Consider the following 23,381-nt stretch of genomic DNA (forward strand, 5'->3'; position numbering starts at 1 on the left):
TAGAACTCTTGGTCATTTAAAAAAAACTAGAGAGTATTTATTTATTTATTATTAAGAAAGTTTTTATTCATTTTGCATGCTAACCACAGATCTCCCTCTCATCCCTCCTCCTGCTCCTTCCCCAGCCTCCCCCACCAGCCCATCCCCACATCCCCTCCTCTGAACAGGTAAGACCTCCCATGGGGAGTCAGCAGAGCCTGGTACATTCAGTAGAGGCAGGTTCAAGTCCCTCCTCCTGCACCAAGGCTGTGCAAAGTGTCCCACCAAAGGTATTGGGCTCCAAAAAGCCAGTTCATGCACCAGGGTTGGATCCTATTCCCACTGCTAGGGGACCCTTAAACAGACCAAGCTACACAACTGTCTCTCCCTTATGTAGAAGGCCTAGTCCAGTTCCATGCATGCTTCACATCTGTTGGTCTAAAGTTCATGAGTTCCCACTAGCTTGGTTGGGTTGTATCTGTAAGTTTCCCCATCTGATCTTGATGCCCCTTGCTCATAGAAGCCCTCTTCCTTCTCTTCAACTGGACCTCTGGAGCTCGGCCTGGTGCTTGGCTGTGCATCTCTGCATCTGCTTTCACCACCAGTTACTGGATGAAGGCTCTATGATGACAGTTAGGGTATTCACCAATCTGATTACCAGGGTAGGCCAGCTCAGGCATGCTTAGAGAGTATTTACAAAGTTAACAAATAATTAGAATTGGGGTACTCCACAACAATATCAAAATACAGTTTGTCTTATATACACTGCAACAATGAACCCATGTTTTCTACATCAGCAATGTACTTGATCTAAGTAGAGTTTGCCCCTTAGTGGAGAGGACGATTGTCCCAAATTACCACAAGCCTATCTTTTAAATACAGAGCACAGATTGACATTTAGCCTACACCCATCATTTCATTATATTTTCATTATTTCTATCTATATACAATTTTGTAAACATAATAAAGTTATAAAGAATGAGTACATTGTATACTAATTTCTACATTCTATACTTTGGCAGAACTTTCCTTAAAAAGAATATTTCATAAGCTATGATTGCAAAGGCTTCAGTACATTTACATGTTAGATGAATTAATACTATTTCACTCGTCTTTTATGACATTTTGCTCCACTATTTTCCTCATCACAAGCAGCTGCAACTGGTCTTAAAATGCATTTGTTTTAGGTAATGCCCATTTTGTCTCCGAGTAAAAATTTGATTCCACTTTCCCGAATCTGCTTGGTCTTGACACCATAAACAATTGGATTCATGGTTGGGGGCAGTAGCAGGTAGAGGTTGGCTACTATGATGTGGATGTGATGGGGAATAGTGTGTCCTCCAAAACGATGAGTGAAGAAAGTAAAAAAGGCAGGCACATATGTAATCACAATAGCACAGATGTGAGATGTACAGGTGCTGAAGGCTTTGTGACGAGCATCTGAAGAGGACAGACTCACCACTGCTCGAAGTATCATAGTGTAAGACACAGAGATACAGCAAATGTCGAACACACCAATCAGTAGAGTCACCATAAGGCCATAGATTGCATTGACCTTGGCATTGCCACAGGATACCTTGGCCACAGACATGTGATCACAGTAAGGCCTTAAAGAGCCTGCAGTCCAGAAAGAGAGCTAATTCTCTGAAACACATGCAAGAAAATGTATATATTTTCCCCTAGAAACATCATAAGTGAAACTATCAAATTTTATTTTTTAAGTTGTATCCAATTGTGAATACAATAAAGTTAAATGCTTTTCTAATATTTAAAGATTCTACTAAAGTAAAAAAAATAGTTCAGAGAAATAGTATTTTTATATTTAATGTTTCATTCATTAGATTTTACAAGGAATGAAGAGTAAAAACAATTTCTATTATCTTTCTCTGTCCAGCAATGAAGAAAACACATGCTTTCTCTCAAATTAGTGAATTATAGTCATCAAATTTCATTCATTCATTCATTCCATAAATCCTTTTGTACTGTATCACATTTAATGACCTATAAGATGACACCATCTTTAATATAAGTGCTGGAGACAATTACTAAGATCCACAATTAGTCACAACGCACAGAATAAGGGCCTATAGGGTGTCCAACCCCAACTGATGCAACTAAATTGTAACCTATACACCTAAGACTCAGGGAAAATGATGGAAGATGGGGTGGGAAGATTATCAGAACCAGAGGGTCAGGACACTTGCTGCTAGATAGTACTTTCTAGACACCACAGGGAATCTGCACCCGTGAAATCCTAACAATGTGGTTGCCTAAAACAAGATTTTCCTAATGTCAACACCAGTGGGCATTCCAGTGAATGGGGGAAATTTCAGAAGGTCATACTCGAGATGAAGAACTACAAGTAGGCAATGGATTCTGAGAGAGAAGAATAAGTTTTCCCCAGGAATCCATCTCCTAATAGGTTATCTAGTATGAACTGGTCAACCCTAAAACATACATAACCATCAACACTAAATGAATTTGGTAGATGTGGTATTTACACACACACACACACACACACACACACACACACACACACACATGCACACAAATATTTTTTATATGTCAATAATTAAAGAAGAGTTCATGGATTTGAGATGGGATGGGTGAGCAAGGGAGGAGCTGGAAAGGAGATGGGGGGGAATGGAAATTATGTAAATAAAGTACTACTATATGAAATTCTTAAAAGAATAAAAATTATTTAAAGAATTGTGGTTGGATTATGGCTTATTTGGTAAAGTGCTTATTGTAATCATAAGAATCCTAGGATACTCAGAACTAATATAAAATAGCTAGGGGTGCTGGCATGAGCTTGTAATTCCAGCATTTAGGAGCTGGAAACAGGAGGATCCCTGTGACTTGCCAGCCAGCTAGCCTAGACTAAATGCTACATCCATAGATTACTACAACTCTCAACCTTCATCAAAAAAGCTTCTTGCAACTGGGCGGTGGTGGCTCACGCCTTAAATCCCAGCACTTGAGAGGCAGAGCCAGGCGGATCTCTGTGAATTTGAGGCCAGCCTGGGCTACTGCGTGAGTTCCAGGAAGGGCTCCAAAGCCACACAGAGAAACCCTGTCTCAAAAAACCAACGCCCCCCCCCCCAAAAAAAAAAACAAAAACAAACAAACCAAAAGCTTCTTGAAGTAAATGGAAATTAACACAGGCACTTAACTGGTCACTATACAGGGAATGAGAAATTGTGGACTGCTCAGTCCTAAATGGAAAGTTCTTTATCACACCCCTATACTCATCCACAAGGCTCAGGCATTTTCATGGATGATGGTGTGAAAAGACTGCAAGAGATGGTGGCCAATTTCAAGAAACCTGTTTCAGACACACTGCAAAGCAGATGCACATATGAACTCACAGGAACTGTGACAGCATGCATAAGACCTACACAAACTCAAACCAGACACATACCAGGATGGATGGGGAGATAGGCATACAATCCCACCGTTAGCAGCTGCTGAAATTTCATGACTTGTGGGAGAAGGAGAGTCAGTTTTCTTTAAACTGTAGGCCACCACAGTCCAGGGCAAGCCAACATTCCCAAGAGTAGTTGGGCAGCATGAAGTGGATGTTTGTTTGCTTGCTTTAAAAAAAAAAAAAAAAGGGAAGAAGAACTATCAAATGTGGGTGGATAGGGAGGTGAGAGTGGAGGGGGTGGATGTGAGAGTAACTGGGAGAAAGGAGCTGAATATTATTAGAATTACTGCCACTAGATACAAGGATTATCTACACAAAATATACTACACTTGTGAAAAAAAGAATGTCTTTTTTTTATTAGTCTGAAAGTGGAAACAACTCATATGCCCACTCAGTGCTGAGGGATTAAAAAAAAAGGATTATCAGAGCTAGAGGTTACTCAGTCATAAACACATGGAAGACTGATACTTGTAATAATGTGCTAGACACAAAACTAAATACTGTATAGTGCCATTTATAATAACTATCCCGAATAAATAGATTCATGAAACAGAAGTCAAATTAGTGTTTTTTACGATTTATTTTTATTTTATTTTCATTGGTGTTTTTCTGCATGTATGTCTGTATGATAGTGTCAGAATCCCTGGAACTGAAGTTATAGACAGCTGTGAATTGCCATATGGGATCTGAGAATTCAACCCAAGTCTTCAGGAAGAGCAGCTAGTGCTCTTAACCACTGAGCCACCTCTCCAGCCCTCAAATTATTGTATTCTGAGACAAAGAGAAGGTGTAATAAAAATGGTTATTTATAACTATCAAGTTTGTACTTGAGATAATGGAAATACCTTTGGACTGTGGTGATGGTTGCCCACCACAGAGAGTACATTAAGAGTCTGTGAATTGTTTACATCAAATAGCTAAGATGCCCAACACAGTTTTCTATGAATATCACCTTTATAAAACAATGAGCTGTAATTTTTTTTTTCAAGACAGGGTTTCTCTGTGTAGTTTTGGTGCCTGTCCTGGCTCTCACTCTGTAAGCTAGGCTGGCCTCGAACTCACAGAGATCAGCCTGGCTCTACCTCCCAAGTGCTAGGATTAAAGGCATGTGCCACCACCGCCCGGCTGCTTATAAAAATGTTTTAAAATATGGAGGCTGGAGAGATAGCTCAGTGGTTAAGAGTACTGGCTGTTTTTGAAGAGAAAACCCACATAGCCCCTCACAACCTTCTGCAGTTCCAGTTCCAAGGAATCCAGCTCCCTCTTCTGCCCCCTTGGACATCAGGCACAAGCACAGTACAAATATATATATATATATATATATATATATAATATATATATATATGCAAGCAAAACACTCATAAACATAAAATAAAAATAAATAAATCTTAAAAGAAATTTTCTCTCCATGATTTTTAAAAAAATTTCTAGCAAAATAAAAGAAGCTATATAAGAAAATAAAAACATTCATGTTTTAATATTGTATCATTGTGGCTTCTACTAAAATCTATAATTTATGTTTATTAAGAAATTGAATAGTAGAGTAGGGCAGATGACAGATGGATCACAGATATGTATTGACTAGAAAAATATAGTTTATTTATACATCATATAACTTAAGGTTGCTTTTTATCTCCTTCAAAATACATTTACATTTTTCTGGATTTATAAAAATGTGTAACATTATTGATATCTTTAAAGAAATATAAAATTAAAATCAACTATTGATTTAATATTGCTATTCTCACCATTTCATTGTTGCCACAAGATTAAACATCTAATTATTTATGATTTCACATGTATGTATATTCTTGAATTTTTGATAAATTTTGACAATGCCTTCATATTCATCCACAACCTCATTGTACCAAAACTGGAGCCTAAGTTGTCTGATCCTTTTAAAATAGTTCCTACCCTGACTTGGGAAATACTGAAAATTCAATGATATAAATGTAAATATAGATATGTAAAAATGAATAAACAAGATAACATATGGATGTGTACTTCTTAGTAGTAGAAACAATCTACACTAATTGCTTCCAGCTTCTTCCTTTCCTGTTTGTATCCCTTTCTCCTTTACTTGTCTTACTGTTCTAGCTGAGACGTCAAGTAATCATATTGAATAGAATGAAGGAGAGCAACATCCTTGTCTTGTTCCTGATTTTGGTGGAAATGCTTTGAGTTTCTCTCCATTTAGCAAGATTTTCCTTGTGGGTTAGCTTTATGATGTTGAGCTATGTCCCTGTATCCCTAGATTCTCTAAGACTTTTATTATGAAGGGTGATGGGTTTTTCAGAGGCCTTTTCTGGATATAATGAAATGATTCTGTAGTTTTTGTATTCCACTTATTGATTTGTGGATGTTGAAACATCCTTGCATCTCTAAGATGAAGGCGACTTGATCTTGGAGGATAATTTTTTTGATAGGTTTTAAAACTCAGTTTGAAAAGTGTTTTACAGAGAATGTTTGCCTCCACATTCATCAGAGATGTTGTGCACCAGAGTGTCTAACAAAGAACCACAATCTGTAATCAATGCTACAGTCCCTACTTTTCATAAATAGCTTTTGTTCATTTTTTCCCTCTTACTTGCACATGCCAATAACTAACAGGCCCTTATTTATGATCCATGCACACTTTCACATCCTCCCTTGATATTGCTCCTCACACCAATGCCTTCTTCTCTAATGTTCTCAAATATTCCCTTGAGATATGTAACACAGATTTTCTTTTAAAGACTGAGTGCAGTAGTGGTTATCAAGGTGTTTAGAAGCCAAGGGCCACGCACATGCCTGTACTGGAGGACAATGACTTTTCCTTCTGAACAAGACCCTGAATATCTGGACCACATTGTCTTGATCTCGGTGTTTGGCTGCACAGAAACTAGGTATTAAAGGGCACACAATGGTGGTAGGAGAGTGGGGGCAGGATAGTTTTTAAGGCAGCATGATATAGTGGAAAGAGGCTTCAGTTGCCTGTGAGTTGGTTATATTGTCCTCAGAAATAGTTTTGGTTCTAATCACTATCTTGATAGTAGAAATGTTAAGGAGAATTTGGGCTCTTAATTCTCAGATCCACAATTCAGTTAAATTTCCATGATGATTATGAGTATTTATATACTTACTTTAAGCATATCGTGTATAGTATCGATGGGTTCTGCTGTGATGGAAGTCAGGTATAAATCACCCAAGGAGAAATGGAAAAGAAAAGAAAGCTAGAGAACTGCCTTTGATCAGTCAGAATGCTACTGTGTCAGTCCTGACTTTCCCTTAGGCACAGGTTTTCATTTTAGTGACAGAAGACTCGTTTATGATGTTTAATCCTTTCTGATGATACCAGAGGAACTTACTCTCATATGAAGATAAAACTGTAGATATTAAAGATGGCTTATTGAGGAGGTGCCATTATTGTCTACAGTACTTGTAACAGAGAATAAACATCTTGTGATCTCTAAACTACTGTTTTATTTTTCAGGTAGGGTCTTGATCTGTAAGTCAGGCAGGCCTGGAGCTCACTATGGAGCTCAGGCTCCTTGAACTCATGGTGATCCTCCTGTCTTGGCTTCCCATGTGCTGATATTACAAGTGTGATCCAACTCATCTGAATAAAGTATTGCCTTGTGAATGATTACATCCAGGTATTGATGTTATTGTTTCAACATATCTGTCCATACTCAAAATAGTATGAGGGGAAATCTTAACAAGAACAATTAAATTATGATATCCTGGAATTGATTTTGGTAAAATGTATTTTGTGTTCTGGTCATTAGGTATTACTTTGACATGTGTAGGTCTCTTGCTGAGTTTGGCAGATGTACTCAGAACAAGATTTAAAGTTGTAACAATATACTCTTAATAATTAAAGCTGTAGTATGGATATGCATAATACTTTGGTAGAGTTTATAAAAAATACTCTTCAGAAAACAGCATATTTATCAGAAATATATTTTGTATTTTTGATTTGTGGATCTCTATGTTTTTCCTAATTTCAGTACTGGCTTCTATTGTGCGGCTTATACACGGAGTAGAGTTGGGCTAGAGTTAGTCACGAACATTAAGGAACAATGAGTCAGGATATTCTTCTCTTTGCAACAGCTTGTGACAATTTAGTACATACTACACATTGTTCTGGAAATAAATTTAATCTTTATTTTCTGACAATCAATTATATATGTATATATCCTAGGTGCATGTATATACAGGCACATATACACACATATATGTATATATATACATATATATACATATATATGACTTACAGTTTTTATTTCTTTTAATAATATCTGTTAAGGTAATCTGAAAAATATAATATATGCAATTATGAAGCACACATTTATAGGCCTGACAAAAAGACGTAATGGTATTTTGGTTTTCATGGAAACATAAAATTTATATTATTGGGCTGATTTGTTCTTTTGATAAAAATACAAATTTATAGCTTTTTTAGCCTTCTTGTTGTTTGTTTAAGAACAATTAATTAGGGGCTAGAGAGATGGCTCAGAGGGGCTGGAGAGATGGCTCAGAGGTTAAGAGCACCAACTGCTCTTCCAGAGGTCCTGAGTTCAATTCCCAGCACCCACATGGTGGCTCATAACCATCTGTAATGAAATCTGGCACCCTCTTCTGTATACATAATAAATAAATAAACCTTTTAAAAAAAGAACAATTAATTAATGCTGAAAAAATTTTAGATGCAACAAGAACCTGATTAAGTGATTTAAGTGACTTCTCCATTTAGCTATTTGTGTACTGTCAAAGTAAGAACTTTAACCAAACCTAGAGATGAATCAGTATGATCTATTAGCTGTACACTAACCACTTTCTGATTCTTGATCTAGCTTTTTCTTGTTTTTACTTCCATATTATCTGAAGTTAATGTGCCTCTAATTTGGAGTATTGTTTCATTGTTGTAATATGTTTACCATTTACCCATATTTTAAAGATAATTTTAATTCTTTTTTTAAATTTATTTATTTATTATGTATACAGTGTTCTGTTTGCATGTAACCTTGCAGGCCAAAAGAGGGAGCTAGACCTCATTACAGATGGTTGTGAGCCACCATGTGGGTGCTGGGAATCAAACTCAGGACCTCTGGAAGAACAGCCAGTGTTCTTAACCTCTGAGCCATCTCTCCAGCCCATATTAGTTTTTAGGTTTTTTTTTTTTTTTTTGGTTTTTCGAGACAGGGTTTCTCTGTGTAGCTTTGCGCTTTCCTGGAACTTACTTGGTAGCCCAGGCTGGCCTCGAACTCACAGAGATCCACCTGGCTCTGCCTCACAAGTGCTGGGATTAAAGGCGTGTGCCACCACCGCCCTCATAATTTTAATTCTTACGCACCTTCTTTATATTCTTAAAAAATTAACTGAATTATGACCAGTTTGTGGTACTAGTCAAATAATTTACTTTGAAAGGAAACATCTAAATTAATTCAAATCATTTTTGCCATTTTGAGGGTAATTTTTATTTTTTCTCTAATTTTTATAAGTTTTGGGAAAAATTATGTTTCTTCTTATTTATGTGGTATAAATTATATTTTTTATGGTGACTCCTTTTATGTTTTGCATACAATGTTAGATTTAAGTTTAATAATGTCAGGTAATAGTGATTAATCTGGCCACCCATTCAAAAATATGTTTACATCTGATAGCCATCATGTAACTTGCTATATACTGCAAATAGAAAAATAAAAAACATTTGTTATAAAATTAAGACTTTTAAATTTATAATTGGTCCCAAAATATAAGAAGATTTTATATAACCACAGTTAAAATTTCAAACTAAGATTGATCACCCTAATAGTTTTTTTTAACTAACTACAACATTAAGTCAGGGATTGTGTATTACTCAAGATAGAGCTGAATGTTTCTAGAGTAAGTAAAGTTTTAGAAGGGTTTTGGGGTTATGATGGGACCTAAAAGGAAATATTTTGCAATCATACCAGTTAGACATGAGTAGACAATATGACATCAACATGAAGGAATTCTCTGCCTCTTTCTGTTAGACAGGATCATAACCATGTTCAGATCTAAGAACAAGAAACATGTCTTGTTAGGTCCTAAAGTTTTCTTTGGCTTTATAATATTCCAAGAATATATATTTTGAAGAATACTATTATGAACATGTAAATGAGACAACAGCAACTCTCACAAAAACTGGTCTGCCAGCCTCAGTGCAAACTCATAAGAGCAAAACAGGGAGGTACTGAGAAAAAGTGAGTAATAAATGATCAGATCAAATGCCACTGATTCATCTATGAACCTAATGCTAAATAACCACGTGTAGTGACTGGAAGTTCATTCTGAGAGACTTTAGAAACTTTACAAGTAAATACAGATCAGGTGTGACAAAGGTCAAACAAGAGACATTTAATAAACTGGAGGTTGAACCCAATGTTCACACTTAAGTTTGACATCCTCTGGACCCTCCACTCTTCCAAGAACACTGGCATCCAGTTTTCCACTTGCTGCTGTGGGATTAAGATCAGTGGGATCCTCCTGGAAATTTGAAGGCTCTCAGGAATAGATATATGTAATTAAAGATGTCTCCAGTGAAGGAAGCTCCTTATGTGCGAACCCCTAGCAAACCACACAGGTTCATGAGATTCCCTTATCACAGGAAGTTTGTAGATTTCTAAAGCCTCTTAGGCATATGCTGATCATCAAGTTATAACGTTGGTATAAAGTAATCAATAAATCATCTGACTTAGCAAGATTAAATAAAAACTAATGTATAAGGAAACAAGTCATAAAAGTAAATAAAATCAACTTGGAAATGATGTGAAACCTGCAAAGGTCACATACATTATACAACAGTGTGAGGGCCAATTTTGTCATCTTGACAAGACTTAAAATTTTTTGGCAGACAAATCTTTGGGCATGTCTGTTAGGGAGGTTCTAGACTGGAAATACTTACCTTAAATGTGAGTGACAGCTTTCCATGTCCTGGAGCTCCAGCATAAACAAAAACGAGCAAACAAGCAGAGCACTGGTGGTCATTTTTCTGTGATTTCTGACTGCAAATGCAATGTGATCTGCTGTCTCATCTGCCCACCGCCATGATAGATTCATCTGCTGTGATAGACTGAATCTATCCCCTCAAACTGTATAACAAAATAAATCCCACCTTCCTTAAGTTGCTTTTGTTGGGTATTTGGTCACAAAACAAGAAATTTAACTTATATGCTTACATATTTATTGTCAGATTCACAAGAAATGGAGGGTTAAGTTTTGCCACTAATGCTTGAAGAAGTCTCATCTATACATTACTGCCATTTACTCAGTTACAAGGGTCAGGCTACAAAAAATATTGCTATATGAAAGTGAGGATCAAGTCTGTATATATAATATATATAATATATATATATATTAGTAGCTCATATTTGTGTTTACTATAGCGCCAGTATTGTACTAAGATATATATATACACAGGCTGGTAGAGGAGAAAAGTCATCAATAGTCTTACCCAGCCATGAATCTGCCAGTATGGTCATGACTGACTTTGCATTTTTGGTATCGTAGATGTTACAGAGATAACCAAGGGATTTCAGATTGGATTTAGGGCTCTCTTCATGGCATAGAACTCATGCTTGATACTGTAAAACTGGCTATGAGCCCACAAATGGGTATATCATAGGCATTAGTGGAGATCTTACTACTTTTTATTTGTGAAACAGATATATTATCAAACTGCCTCCTAAGTAGTTATCTGTATACCAATAGATTAGTGCAGCTCTCAAGCTTTACCTAGAAAGCTTGTTTTAGCAACGAACAGCCATTAATAGAGAGACAACTGGTCAGAGTGCAAAGAATGAGTGACTGTGGGGTGTTCAACCCTAAAGGAGACATCTGTACTATACCCACCACCCTTATGGCTTGGGGAATATTGTGAATGAAAGGACAGAAATATTGCAAGAGCCAGATTGGGGAGGGCTATTGTGAAGCAGTGTCTTCTAGAAATGACAGAGTCATCACTTTCATGAACTCCTCACAGCATCTTGCACAAGACCAAGCAAGCCAAAATTTCAGCATAGATGAAAGAGGAGTTCATGAAGTCTCACTCCTACCTGAGGAGGTTTCATGGTTAAAGGACTACCAGAATAGCGAGACTGAGTGTTCTTCAGGAAAATGGCACCTTGTAGCTTGCCCATACTCCAGTGGATGGTGCTACCCCCATTCACATACAGAAATTACTGATAGGACTCAATGGGTTGTGATAAGTATTCAAGTTGAGAGGGGGTATGGCAAGTGGATTCTGAGAAGACTTATGGGGGAGAATAGATATGACCAAAATACATTTTATGTTTGTTTGTGTGAAATTCTCAACATATTAAAAGTTCATAAAATAGAACACCTATAAACTTGATGCATCTTTCTCCTTTCTTGTTTTAAAATGACAGTGATAAGACAAAGCACTTAGTAATTGTTAAACAAGTGTGTGTGTAATTGATGGACAATAAATTGGCAATCAACAAGTTATCAGCTTAGAATTTATATTTTGTATGGGAATTGAATCCAAAGTCTTTAGCATGCTAGGTGGATGTTCTACCAGTGAGGAGCTATATTCTTGGATTTAAATTACTTATTTACTTAATTAGTTGTTTGGTAATAAAATGACTACTTAACAAATGGAAAAGAGAGATGAGAATTTATCTTTCTCATTTATCCTAATCTTGGAAGGTTACACTGCCAAACAAATAAAAACCCGGACATCAGAAGCCTCTTGAAGATGATTCCAACCTCAACATGCTGTTGCTGAATCAAACAGAGGTGACCCCAGCCTCATTCATTCTGAATGGGATCCCAGGCCTGGAAGACATGCATGTCTGGATTTCCTTCCCATTCTGTTCTATGTATGCAGTAGCTGTGGTGGGGAACTGTGGACTCCTCTACCTCATCTTCTTTGAGGATTCCCTTCACAGGTCCATGTATTACTTCTTGGCTATGTTATCCTTTACTGACCTGGTCATGTGCACTGCTTCAATCCCCAAAACTCTCTGTATCTTCTGGTTCTACCTTAAGGAAATCAGCTTTAATAACTGTCTAGTCCAGATGTTCTTCATTCATACTTTCACAGGGATGGAGTCTGGGGTGCTCATGCTCATGGCTCTGGATCGCTATGTAGCAATTTGCTATCCTCTGCGCTACTCCACCATCCTCACCAACCCTGTCATTGCAAAAGCTGGGCTTGCCACTTTCTTGAGAGCAGTGGTGCTCATTATTCCTTTGGTTTTCATCACAAAGCAACTCCCCTACTGCAGAGGCAACATGATACGCCATACCTATTGTGACCAGTTATCTGTAGCCAAGGTCTCCTGTGGGAATATCAAGGTCAATATTGTTTATGGTTTGATGATTGCCCTCTTGATTGGGGGCTTTGACATCCTGTGCATCACAGTCTCCTACACCATGATCCTGAGGGCAGTGGTCAGCCTGTCCTCCGCAGACGCTCGGCAGAAGGCCTTCAGCACCTGCACTGCTCACATCTGTGCCATCATTTTCTCCTATGGCCCAGCCTTCTTTTGTTTCTTTTTAAACCGATTTGGGGACCATGTAATCCATCCATCTTGCCTCATCATTGTGGCTAATATTTATCTGCTTTTGCCTCCCACTATGAACCCTGTTGTCTATGGAGTGAAAACCAAGCAGATACGAGACTGTGTCATAAGGATTCTTTCAAGGTCTAAGGATGAAAAACATAGTTGACAGGAAAAGGAGTGAAGAGGGAAGGGAAGTCAAGAGAACACAGGATGATAGGGTTTAAATGCAAACCTATAGCTCTTGTGTTGAATTCTTGTTTTCTTTTTTTTTATTAAGATTTTTTTTTCATTTTACACACCAATCAGAGGTCCCCCTCTTCTTCCCTCCTGCTCCCACAGCCTTCCCCCCAACCAACCCTCCACTTCCCTTCCACAAGAAGGCAAGGCCTCCCAGGGGGAGGCACATCCAGTAAAGGCAAGTCCAAGGCCTTCCCCCGCCTCAAGGCTGCATGACATGGTGTTTCATCAGGAGTCCAGTTGTGTTGAATTCTTGGTCCTCAGGTGGATGTACTATTTGGGAGCATTTTGGAAACTTTTCAAAGTAGAGCCTCACTGGAGGAAGTAGGTCACTGGGAACCCGCCTTAAAAGGTCTGCTTAGTACCCCTGTCCTCTCTGTGCTTTCTCTCTGTCATGAAATGAAGAGTCTCCTCTGCCACATTCTTCTGCCACCATGATGTTCTGCTCAAATACTGGGACCTAGTAACCAGGAAGAGAATCCTCTGAATGCATGAGAAAAAATAAAATGTCCCTCACTTAAGTTCTTCTCTCAGGTGTTTTGGTCACAACAGTAAACAGAATAGTGCTGCTGAGGATCCAGGAAAATGAACTGAAAGAAATATTCTTGTCAACTGTGTAGACAGAGTCTGGAGATGCCATTTCTAGAAGCTAATTTTGACCATGACAAGGAGGGTGTTGAGTGATGCATTCTATGTTGATTTTCAAATGTCAATGTCACAGCTGTCTGTGTCCTCTGGGCTTGTCCTTCTTCCCTTTTCTTCCTCCCTCCCTCCCTCCCTCCCTCCCTGCTTTTGTCCTTAGTACAAATTTCCATGAATAAATGTGAGAAGTGGAAAGAAATGAATGTCAACATAAAGAAATGTATTGGAGGAAATAACAAAGCAGAGGGAGGTCAGGCACCCAGATGCAGTTTGTCCTGCTGTTGGATAGTGGTCAGAGTGCCACCTGGAAGGCAGCTGCTGCACTCCTTTGAGAAATGTGTGGTGTCTCCACTACAGTCCCTCTTATACATCACATTGTCTTCCTGATGGAGAAGATGGGAAACTGCCAGGTAATTAGTGTAAAACACGAGCCTTTGTTTCCAGGTGTAAGAAGTTTAGAAAGGTGTGTTGTGAACATTAGCAACAATTAAAATATGTATGTGTACAGATTAGAATATAGAATTGTGCAAAAAAGGAAATGACAGTCATTTAGTCTACAAAGGCAAGAAATAAGCTAAAATAAAATAACTGAGACTTAAAAGTGTAAATTAGAAAAAAATTAAAACGTGGCAGACGACAAGGAAATAAAGTCTGCCCGACTCTGCAGGAAATCAGGTGGGAAAGCAGTAGATTGTATATACCTAGCGAGTATCAAAGATGTGAATGACAGAGGACCCTCCCTAGCAGTAGAGGCAGAGACTTCTTAACCTCCACAGTCTCAGCACCACTACTAAAGCCATATCGGCATGGTAGTCAAGGACTAGCTCAACACAGGCATGAGGTCATCTTGGGTTCATCTCCCCTGAGCTGGTGGAGCCAAGGCACCTTTTGACCAAAGCCCTATAATCCCTTTTAGTTCCTTCTTTCTGAAAATCCTGGTCCTCAAGACTTGACTCTTTGTATTTCTGGGATATCCATAATTGATCCTTGAGGATTAAGATACTTCCTCCAAGGACCTACAAATTTTTGTTTCTGGCCTTTGGGTAATGTGGATGCTATAGGATGTGTTATGGCCCTGCACATCTCTTACTTGTCTCTGAATCCTTGGAACTGGTTGACTGTTACCTAAGATGGCAAATGGAATTTTGTGATGGTGATGTTAAGGTTTGGGATGGAAGGACTATTTTGGATTATTCAGGTAGGCCCATTGTCATTACAAGAGTTCATATAAGAGAGGAGGAGGAGGAAAGCCAGAGAAGAAGATGAGAGTAAAGAGAGAGAAGGTGGGATGGCCATTATGGTGTCCCTCTGGTGGGTCATAAAAGGAAGGAAGGAGCATGAACTAAAGAAGGTAGGGGCCCTCTAGAAGCAGGGAAAGCCAATAAATGGATTCTCCCCTTGTCTGAAAAAGAATAAATGCAGATATATGGATACCTTGGTTATAGTCAAATTAAGACCCATTTCAGATATCTGCTCTACAAAACTGTAAGACTGTGGTGGTTTGAAAGAAAATGGCCCTGAAAGGAGTAGCAATATTAGGAGGTGTGGCCTTGTTGGAAAAAGTGTCACCGTGGAGGTAGACTTTGAAGTCTCTTTTCTCAAACTTTACTTCGTGTGACAGTCATTCCACTTCCTATTGCCTCCGAGTCAAGATACAGGACTTTCAGCTCTAGCACCACATCTGCCTGCATGCCAACACGCTCCCAGGCATGAGGATAATAGTCTGAACCTCTTAAACTATAAGTGAACCACCGCAATTAAATGTTTTCTTTATAAGTGTAAAAAAAAAAGCTGTCAAAAGAGATGGACAATGTTCTCAAATCTCTAGTCAAATAGCAAAATAAAATGGGACATTAAAAATACAATGTGAAAAATTCAGACTGCATGCCAGAAGGATTGGTATGGTCTGGAGAGCTGCGCTCTTCTAGTGAGAGGTAGTGACTGCAGCCACACTTTAGACCAAACAGAAAGTTAGTATTGTAACTATCAATAACTGACATGTTTAAAAGGAAAAAAGGAGACAAAGAAGGAGAAAAGGCTGCGTACAGTCGCTCCAGAGTGAGGAAAGACACTGGGACTATTCTCTCCATTTGGTTTCTACTGGAACAGTGAGATACAATTTTAAACAGATCCTTGCTGAGTTCAGCAGCTCAGTGGCCAGGACCCTTGGTGAACCGCACTCTCAGGGGATCACAGCAGATGTCACAGGATTATGTGCAAAAATGTGCCCAGCAGATTACCTGTAGAGCACAGGGAAAAAGCTTTGCATCAGAACTTGGAAGTATGTAGAAAGGTAGAAAACTTGGAGATAACATCTGCAGTGGAAAATAGACACAGGGTCCAAACACCTTCTCAACATCAGGAAGGACAGTCAAGGGGCAGGGCCAGTATTTGCAAGCAGATCTCACAGAACATGTGACCTGACCCCCAAAGAACCTGCGCATTGATAGGACCAACATTTGTGATTTAACTTCAGCCTTGCAAAGCACCATTCTCGGCTAGGAACATATGACCCAGGAAGGAACAAGAGAGGCTTCACCCAACAGTCAGAGGAGACTGCATCTAGACTCCGTGCACGCATCCCTCTCCCTCCCATTTGTGTTTGGTTTAGCAGCCAATGTCAGTTTAGAAGGCCAGATCTCTCCTGCTCTGTTCCTGCCTTCTCTTTTTCCTCTGTTTCTTTTCCTTTTCTCTTTTTATTTTCATAGGCTTCACAGAGCATAAGCCAACCTGGCTTGTGAGCTATCTGTGTCTCAGCCATCTGAAATGAGTTTAGGTTATTTGATTGTATTCCCTGCTTATCTCTTGCACTCTAACTTTAACCCAAATAATTTAATGCCTCCTCTTCCAGTCCCTACTCACCTCTATTGTTCTACCTTCTATCCATTTTCCCTCCATGAGCTTTTCTCTATCAACCCAATATTAATCTCTAGTCTTACACTATTTATTTCATTTTATTTTTTCTTTTCCAATCATGCCCACAGTAACTCACACCTAAATGTAAACTATAATACCAGTTGTTACTTTATTTCCTAAAAATGATTGGGGTTTAAGGAGTGGTTACTTGTTATTTGTCACTAATCTTCATAGTGGGCACACATTTTGATAGTGATCATTGTTACAGACAGTAATCTACTTTCAGGAGATGAAGTCTGGTACCATGAATGCCAGCCTAGCAATGAAAATGACACCTCAAACCTAGTACAACCTACTTCCCCTTAAACACTGCAAGCTCTTCCACTAAAAGAATATGTTTTAAAAGTCCAACCAATACGAGGTACACACCCCAAAGCACCAACACAAGAAACAAGAAAACTCAAGGCAGTAGGCCTTCTCCATAAGCTATGAGGCTCACCAAGAGGGAATTCAGATGAAATCTGAAAAATTCAAATACTTATGAGTATGTTCAAAGAAATCAAAGAAAAGATGAATGAACCCTGGATGAATTCCAAGAGAAACACAAACAGCTGAATGAAATAAAGAAATCAATACAGCATGTAGAAGTAGAATTCAATAAACAGAAATACTGAAAATAATTAGTAAAAATTTCTACGGAAAATCTTACAAATTGTATGGCCAAGGGAAGGCAGAATATCAGGGCTTGAAGACAATACAGAGTGTGATGCTTAATATAGTCATCACCTGTCAGAATCACTGAAGAGAGGAGTCTCTAAAGACATCTGTGTGGGACTGTCAGAATGAGTTAACTGAGGCGGGGGGGGACACATCACAAATGTCGGTGGAATCACGACATCCCGAATCTCGTTAAAAGAGAAAATTAGCTGGGAATGAGCTCTTCACTTCCTGATTGTGTGTGTCATGTGACCAGCTGCCTCACACTGCATGTTTATGCCTTCCCTGCCTCAATGAACTGTCAGTCAAATTAAACACTGCCTTCCTTAAACTGATGTTGTCCAGTACTTATTTTTCTACAGATTTAAGGAATGTATATCCACAAGCCATCTCTACAGAGGATTCCAGAAGGCATACTTCTGTCTGAAGAGGAGATTAAACATTCTCCAAAAGGGAACAAGGAATAGATAGACTAGAATGGTTAACTACCACAGAATAACAAGAATTAATAAACAGCATTCACTAATAACTTGCAATATTAACAGCATGAATTTCCCCAATAAAAAGACACAGACAAACAGATTAGATTAGAAGACAGCATCCACCTGTCCTCTGTCTTTAGAAAACACACCTCATCATCAATGAGAGACCCATTTTGGATAAAACACATAAAAGGTATTTTAAGCAAATGGAAAAAAAAAAAAAACAAGTGAGTGTACCCATTCTAACATCTAACAAAATAGACTTTAAATCAAAACTACTCAGAAGAGATAGGGAAGAACATTTCATACTCACTAAAGGAAAAATCCACCAAGAGCATATTACAATTCTAAACATTTATGTATCAAATGTGGGCACCCGATTTCAGGAAAAGAAACATTATTAAATCTAAAATTACTGGTTGACCTAAAAAAGGTGATACTTGATGACTTCAATGCTATATTCTCACTAATAATATGTCATCCAGACAAAAACTAAATAGAGAAACTATGGAACCAAACGACATCATAAATCAAGTGAGTCTAACAAATTTTTATAGATCATTTTCTCCCAAATGCTAAAGAATGCACTTTCTTCCCAGAAGCCCATGGAACTTTCTCCAAAACTGACCAGCGTCCTTCAGTTCATGCTTGAGAATATTTGCATGTATGGGCAACACTGTGCCAGGTTAGTACACTTGTTTTCACATAGCTGTTCAGCTGAATAGTGACTCAGGTGGTGCCTTCCATAAATGGCTCAGGCTAGTCATCTGCAGTTTTCATGGAGAATTATACCTTCAGGTTCTGGCGTCATGTTTATACCACAATCTCTCACAACCAACACTGTTCTAAAAAAGTACCAAGCTCATGCTTGCTTCTCTGCAGCCCAGTCAGTCTGTCTCCAGATCACCTCATGTTCAGTGTGGATATGGAGTAGCCTGGAGGTTGGCAATTGACTACAGTCCTGTACAGGTGGAGCCAAACCTTCAGCTGCCCACTCCTGGTCATTTCTTCTGTAGAACAATAGCTCTCTTTTTAAAACATGTTTCATATGTCATTCAATTACAAATGACAAAAATCTTGGGTTTGAGAAGTTATTAACCAAAATTTTCTCAAAACATATAATTACATGTTAAGAGATATTTATTTGGTACCTTTTTACCATATCTTTTCTCAAACACATTTTTATTATTTCTTTTTTTTATAATTTCTATAAACATATATAGCATAGACCTTAATTTTTTACCAATTTAAAAGAATATAAAATTAGAGTTGTTTGTTGTTCTTTAGTTTCATGTGATCACCATTGCCATCTCTACCTCAAACATTGCATATCCAATCATATCTAATTTACTAAACTTTGGCTGAATTTCTCAATGTGATAATGTTTATTGTCAATCCCTTTGAAACTAAGTAAATTTCATGAAAATCAGAATGAAAGTTATCTAGCGCTTTTTTCAAGGTTTTAGTCTTACTTGTAGAGTTCTCAATAATCCATAGTATTTCAATAGACATAATAATACAAAGTGAATAAAAGATGAGTCTTTGTATGTGAATGATTCAAATATTTAGTATTTTAGTTTGTAACTCATAGACATTCAGTAGAATGCTGCAATTATATGAATGTCATAATTGTTATTAAAAACAGCACATTTATTCTCATTGCCTTCACTATATGGATACTCACAAACAGACATGTGCATGATACACACGGAATCATTTACTTATGTGTCTTCAGGAAGCAGTATGATGGAAGGCTCTATCTACTTGTCCCTCCCATAGGGTTACCTTGTTTTCACAACAGCATTTTTGTCTCTAAAGCTCTGTTATGTCCTCTGGGATGCAGAACTAAAGCTTAGTTCAACATTTCAGATATCAAGGGATTTAGACAGAAGGGCCATGCACATGTATATAAGTACATTATGTAATAGGATTCTGATGGTTTTGGATCACCAGCCTGAACACCTGAACACATGTGACAGGCTGGCTAGGCACAGGGTGTCTTTCTGAATGGTAGTAGATCCATTCCTTTGCTAGAGGACACAGGTGCCTTCACAGTGTGCCAATTGATCCTCTGTTCTCAGAAAGGCAGGTTTGATTCCATTCACCTAGGTCAAAGACAGTCTTGAAAAAGATTGCTCTTTTCCTGGAGAAACTATTTCTACAATCTTCAGATTTCATTTCTGTATAGCTTTCATGATGAGGATCATGATGATGATGATAAACTATCTATTTTCCAAAAAAACAAACAGGCATCATTGGAAATGGTGAGAGTCAGATGTGAATCAATCGTGGCCAAGTAAGTAGCTACAGAAGAGATGCTGATCGGGGTCCAGACATTTGCTTGTCATCTGTGTTTTCCTTGTTCTTCAGAAGTAAAGTCTAATTTACTTCCTTCTTTTGAGACATACTTAGGTACATCTGTGCTTCATCTATCTTAGAAAAGCTGAATCAGGTGAGTCCATTGCCACATTGAGGGACAAACATGGACTGTAAAGATTGAGGGTGGTCAAAGAAAGACATGAACATATTTTCTTCAGGGCTGGAAAGGAAGATGGACATCAGACTTTTTCAATGTTGTTCTGGATGCATTGAGATTTTCATGTTCCAAGTAATTATCTCTATGGACTTCTAGCATAATAGAAGTCTGGTTTTGATGCAAAAAAAATAAGGATGTTTAATATTGAAAGCATTTTTTATTTTTACTGGAAAATGTAATTTAATTTATATTGACTGACAAGCAATCAGGTTGCTTCTTATTTATACAGATTCATAAGACAAAGACAGACTCATGATTTCTTTCAAAATATACAGATTATATCATTTTGTCTCCAGACATGTTTTGATTTTCTATAACAGGTTTGGGGTCATAGGTTTAGTTACAATTAATGAGTACAGATAGAACAGATTTTGCTTTTACCATTAGTCCCATAACCCTAGTTCAAAGAATCTATAGACTGTTTTGCTAAGGCAAGCATACTTAGTATTTAACAGCCTGTGGTTTCAAAGAGCTAGGTAAATAGAAAATATCTGAGCCAGTTCTAATGAATCATCATGACTTGAAAAGTGTACTACCAATCCTTAGTGTACAAAGTGCTACTCATAAATCATCCTGTCATTGAATTTCTATTTTTCTAGGGAATACCCTACATAACCCCCTATTTAGTATGTTACTTATTCATCAAACTCTGAAAGTAATATAAGAGGAGACCTCTGATCTGTTGCCAAATTTCCTGGTCAGTTGGATCATGTCTCCTTTAAGTTGACATTATTTTAATTGTTCTGTTTGAATTCGCTTAGAAGCAGGTGTACCAGGAAGATCCTGGAGTCATGGAATCATAAAAGAGTTTTGAGTGTTTTTGTGCTTATCTCAATCTCCAGGACATATGGAAGATTTCTGAATAGGGCCAGATAAAATGATCTCCCTAAAGGAGGTATAATAAGTTTAGGACTTTCCTAAAGAGACTCAGTCATAATTTTCTCAGGGAAAGGCATTGAATGAATTATGACGTAGAAAGCACATCATCCAAACGTGCAACACACAGAGACCAAAACTGAAAGTGGGAGACAGCGTGACAGTGATGGTAGCACTCAGCTCAGCTCTGCTGGAACTGTGTCACACAGCTGTGCTGGCTTCATGACTCTTGCCATTTCCAGTGGACACGGCTATGCCAGTCATTATGAGATTGAATCCTTGAAGGAGATGTTTGAAAATATATTGAAGATGTAACAAGTAAACCAATAATAGTCATTAGAACTATAAAAAAGAAAAACATGGGGAATATAAATGGCATTTTTCTCACGTGTGGAAAATAAAACTTAAGGATACAGAATAAGCCACCTTGGAGATATATTTCATATTTTCTTACATTTTTGGTTGTGAGCCTAGCTTTTAACGGCTGAGCTATCCCCCAGCCATTTCATACTCTCCACTCACACGTGTTCATGGATTCCCTGATCTTCCAAGTTAGTTGTGATGCATGAACAAATGCATTGAGAATTGACTGTTCCTGGGTGTGTGGCACATGCCCTTAATCTAGCACTCAGGAGACAGAGGCAAATGGATCTCTGTAGTTCAAGGCCTACCTGGTCTAGCTAGTGAATTCCAGGACAGTTGGGCTAAATAATGACACTCAGTCTCCAAAAAAATGAAAAAAATGTTGACTGCTATTTTTTTTGGTGGGGGCAGTGATAAGCAATGATCTTTAAAAAAATAATCTGTGACAATTTTCAAGCTAAAAAAGTAAGTAATAATTCTGTGTAATTTATTTCATAGATTTTTTAAATGGTCTTTGTATAAAAAGGCAAAGTTGATTACAATAAGATCTTGGCTTCCTTTAGCAAGGAGGAGAGAGAAAACTGGCTGTCAAGGAGTGTGGGGAAGCTGATGTACTTCCTGCTCACCCAAGGGCATTCATCTCATATATATGCATCTAGTTTCACATAAATGTATCATGATAATCTGTGAATGTACATCACATAACAATAAATATATTAATGGTTAACTGTTTTGGATATCAATCAGTGGCAGAATATCCAGCATGTAGGAAACCCTAAATGCGACACACAGCCAACAAAAGAAAAATAAAAACAGACAAAAATTAACTATTAGATCCACATTCCACACTCTAGCTTATTTCCTATTTTGAGATAAATAAGTATTTGATTAATCATATGCCCATGTGTACACACTATTAATAAAAGTTTCTCATACATGTAAGTAGAAAGATTTCTGCTTTAAAATACACTACAATCTAAGATTGTAGCAAAGAGAAATTTATGCATAAAAGTTTCCATCGGAGTCTATATTTTAGGTTTCTAAAGAAACCAAAGAAACTTAAATACAGCCATCACACTGTGATACTGGTTATTTCCACCATGCACAGAGTCAAGACCTACACATGGAAGATCATAAACAAAATTCTGGTTTCTTCTAATTTTCTGTTTCTCAATTAGGAAATAGAGGGAAAACAGGATCCATAGAATATTTGGTTATTTGACGAATTAAAAATATAATGTACCAACTACAAGAGTTCTTGAATCATAAGAATAATAAGTGTCAGTGACAACAGAATGGAAAGATGAAGACGCAAAAGCATCCCTCAGTATCATACCCTGGGTAAGTCTGCATCCAACACGGTCACACAGATAACCAGGAATAGTACGGCGGCACCTTTATTATTAGCAAGATATGTTCCAGAAGCTCAGAGATTTCAACAGCTCTAGGCTCCAGGTATCTGAGTTCATTCTGATGGGATTTCCAGGCATCCACAGCTGGCAGCACTGGCTCTCCCTGCCACTGGCTCTGCTCTATGTCTTGGCTCTCATTGCCAACACATTTATCGTGACTATCATTTACCAAGAGGCATCACTACACCAGCCTATGTACCATTTCCTGGGCATCCCTGCTATTGTGGACATGGCCTGGCAACTACTATCATGCCCAAGATTTTAGTCATCTTATGGTTCAATGCTAAGACTATCAGTTTCAATGAATGCTTTGCTCAGATG

General features: G+C 37.9%; 2 protein-coding genes across 2 annotated transcripts in view; one reads left to right on the plus strand and one right to left on the minus strand.

Annotated features, from left to right (window-relative positions):
* Window positions 1-1,162: 1,162 nt before the first annotated feature.
* LOC114688705 (olfactory receptor 52N2-like) overlaps window positions 1,163-23,381 on the minus strand; it is a 23,554-nt gene continuing 1,335 nt past the window's right edge. The window contains exon 2 of the mRNA XM_037203696.1: window positions 1,163-1,570. Within this exon, the coding sequence (XP_037059591.1) occupies window positions 1,163-1,570 (408 nt within the window). The remainder of the gene's footprint in view (window positions 1,571-23,381) is intronic.
* Window positions 12,146-13,105, plus strand: LOC114687235 (olfactory receptor 52N4-like). The gene has a single exon (XM_028861937.1). The coding sequence runs from the start codon at window positions 12,146-12,148 to the stop codon at window positions 13,103-13,105; it is 960 nt and encodes a 319-aa protein (XP_028717770.1).

This window comes from Peromyscus leucopus, chromosome 1, assembly GCF_004664715.2.
Source record: "Peromyscus leucopus breed LL Stock chromosome 1, UCI_PerLeu_2.1, whole genome shotgun sequence".
Classification (NCBI taxonomy): Eukaryota; Metazoa; Chordata; class Mammalia; order Rodentia; family Cricetidae; genus Peromyscus; species Peromyscus leucopus.